This window comes from Pyxicephalus adspersus, chromosome W (genome assembly GCF_032062135.1).
Source record: "Pyxicephalus adspersus chromosome W, UCB_Pads_2.0, whole genome shotgun sequence".
Lineage (NCBI taxonomy): Eukaryota > Metazoa > Chordata > Amphibia > Anura > Pyxicephalidae > Pyxicephalus > Pyxicephalus adspersus.
The window spans coordinates 11,672,967-11,674,882 of NC_092870.1; the positions used below are offsets into that span (position 1 = coordinate 11,672,967).

Below are 1,916 nucleotides of genomic sequence, written 5' to 3' on the forward strand. Positions count from 1 at the left end.
GGTGGTATTTAAAAGCAGATTACTCAGTAATCTGCTTTTAAATTTCCCGCCCGGCCACACCCCCCGACGGACCGGCATCACAGCGGGACCATCCGATCGCCGCTGGAGCGCGGGCCAAAGGTAAGGGGGGCTTCTAAAGTTACCCCGACTGTGAGTCGGGATTACCGCTTTTTGCATGTAAAAGCCACCCCGAGTCACACTCGGGATTACCGCTAGGGGGGTTAACCATTGAATAAAGGAACTCCATGTCATCAGATGAAATATCTGGACAGTTATACACCACCCTATAAAGTGAAAGATACTCATTGAAGAATATTATTGGATCATCTCCTCGTCTGAATTTCATTCTGGATAAATCCTGAGTACCTCTCCTATCCCTGCTTCCTAACACACGTTGCAGTTCTTTTCTCCTACCCTCTGCTCCAACCAACTGATCATTATTCATGGATATCTGGGCCGTTAGTGGTCCTGGAAGCCAGGCCTTTAAAAGAGCACATGCATCTTTGTTGTTCAGACCATATTGACACACTACAGCCTCCAATTTATTAGAGATACTCACTGGTGACTCTAGCCCATTAAATTCACCAAGAATCTGGCACAGATGGTATTTGTCCTGAACAGTGAGTGTGCTGGCATTTTCCCTTGCAGCTCTGGGTGCATCTGCTGATTGTACCCCTCTCCAGGTATTAAGCTCTTTTCTGTCCCTACTCCAGTACTCCCCCTGTTGCTCAGCTATGCCTTTGATCCTGAGCAACACTGCTATCTCATTGGCCAGTTTTTCCTTATTTACTTTCTTTGTCAGTTTATTATGTAGTTTACTATTATGTTCCTTACATCGGGATAGTAGTGTTTCAAACTGACTTTTAACAGGTTCATCTGCACATGTATGATAACTGGCAGAGGCATGCTTGTTAACATAGGTATACACAAGTTCCATTTTACAAAGCTATATTCCACCCAGGAAACAATTCTTCTTACAACAATAATACACGGCCAATACACACACATTGTCAATACCTATACACTCACACAAGTCTGAATTCAAAGTCAGACTACGAACACAAGGCAAATTGTCCTTCTAAAAAAATATCAATTCTGTGCAATTGCATCAAAATGTAGAACTCAACTCACATTCCATATTTCTACCAATTTTATCTACATAAACATACACTCAAGCAAAATATCAAATGTAAAACATATGCAAATGCAATGTAAACCAATCATCACATACTAATTCCTCTGTTTCTTCAATGTCCAAGATCCCGTCAGCTCTGCATCGCGATCCTTACAGCAGGTCTGGTTGGTCCTTCAACTAAGTTTACCTAAACTTCTAGAAACATAACTCAGAGCAATTCTGTCCTGTGGGTTCTATGTGGATTTTAGAATTCCACACGCTTTCTGGGGTGCCAAATGTAGAATGTGCTCTGTTTGGGGTGCCTTGTTTTTAAAGAAGGACCAATAGATCTTACAAAAGGGAAAGGTTTATTTACAGCTTAGGATAATATTTACATATGATTTTCAAGACAAAAGGGAAGAAGGTAAAGGGTAAATAGGAAAAGGGAAGGAAAGGTGTCTAGCTCTATCTCTAGCACATGGTCAATCTCTCTTACGCCCACATACACACCAGGGTTTTCTCTCCTTGAACCACACCCCACTGCAAGTCCAGAGTGAATCACATTGTTGATTCATCCTTGGTGAAGTCTTGATCAAGAGGTCACACAGATTGTCCTTGTCCCAGGCTTGGGATTGTTGTCATATACCCCTGCCCCTCCAGGAAGACTGAAGTTATAGTGAACAGGTTTGGGCAGAAATTGACACCAAATAGTCAAACTGGCCAAGGTGGTAATGATCCTCAGGCATCCACACATGGAAGGTCAACAATTGTCTCTGTTAAGCAATCCTTTGATGTTTGAGGG

The 1,916-nt window shown here is 42.4% G+C and overlaps 1 protein-coding gene across 1 annotated transcript in view; it reads right to left on the reverse strand.

The window, feature by feature from the left end:
• LOC140342792 (posterior protein-like) overlaps positions 1–937 on the reverse strand; it is a 2,296-nt gene extending 1,359 nt beyond the window's left edge. Inside the window, exon 1 of the mRNA XM_072429140.1 lies at positions 227–937. Coding sequence (XP_072285241.1) covers positions 227–937 — 711 coding nt within the window. The remainder of the gene's footprint in view (positions 1–226) is intronic.
• Between the last annotated feature and the right edge of the window lie 979 nt (positions 938–1,916).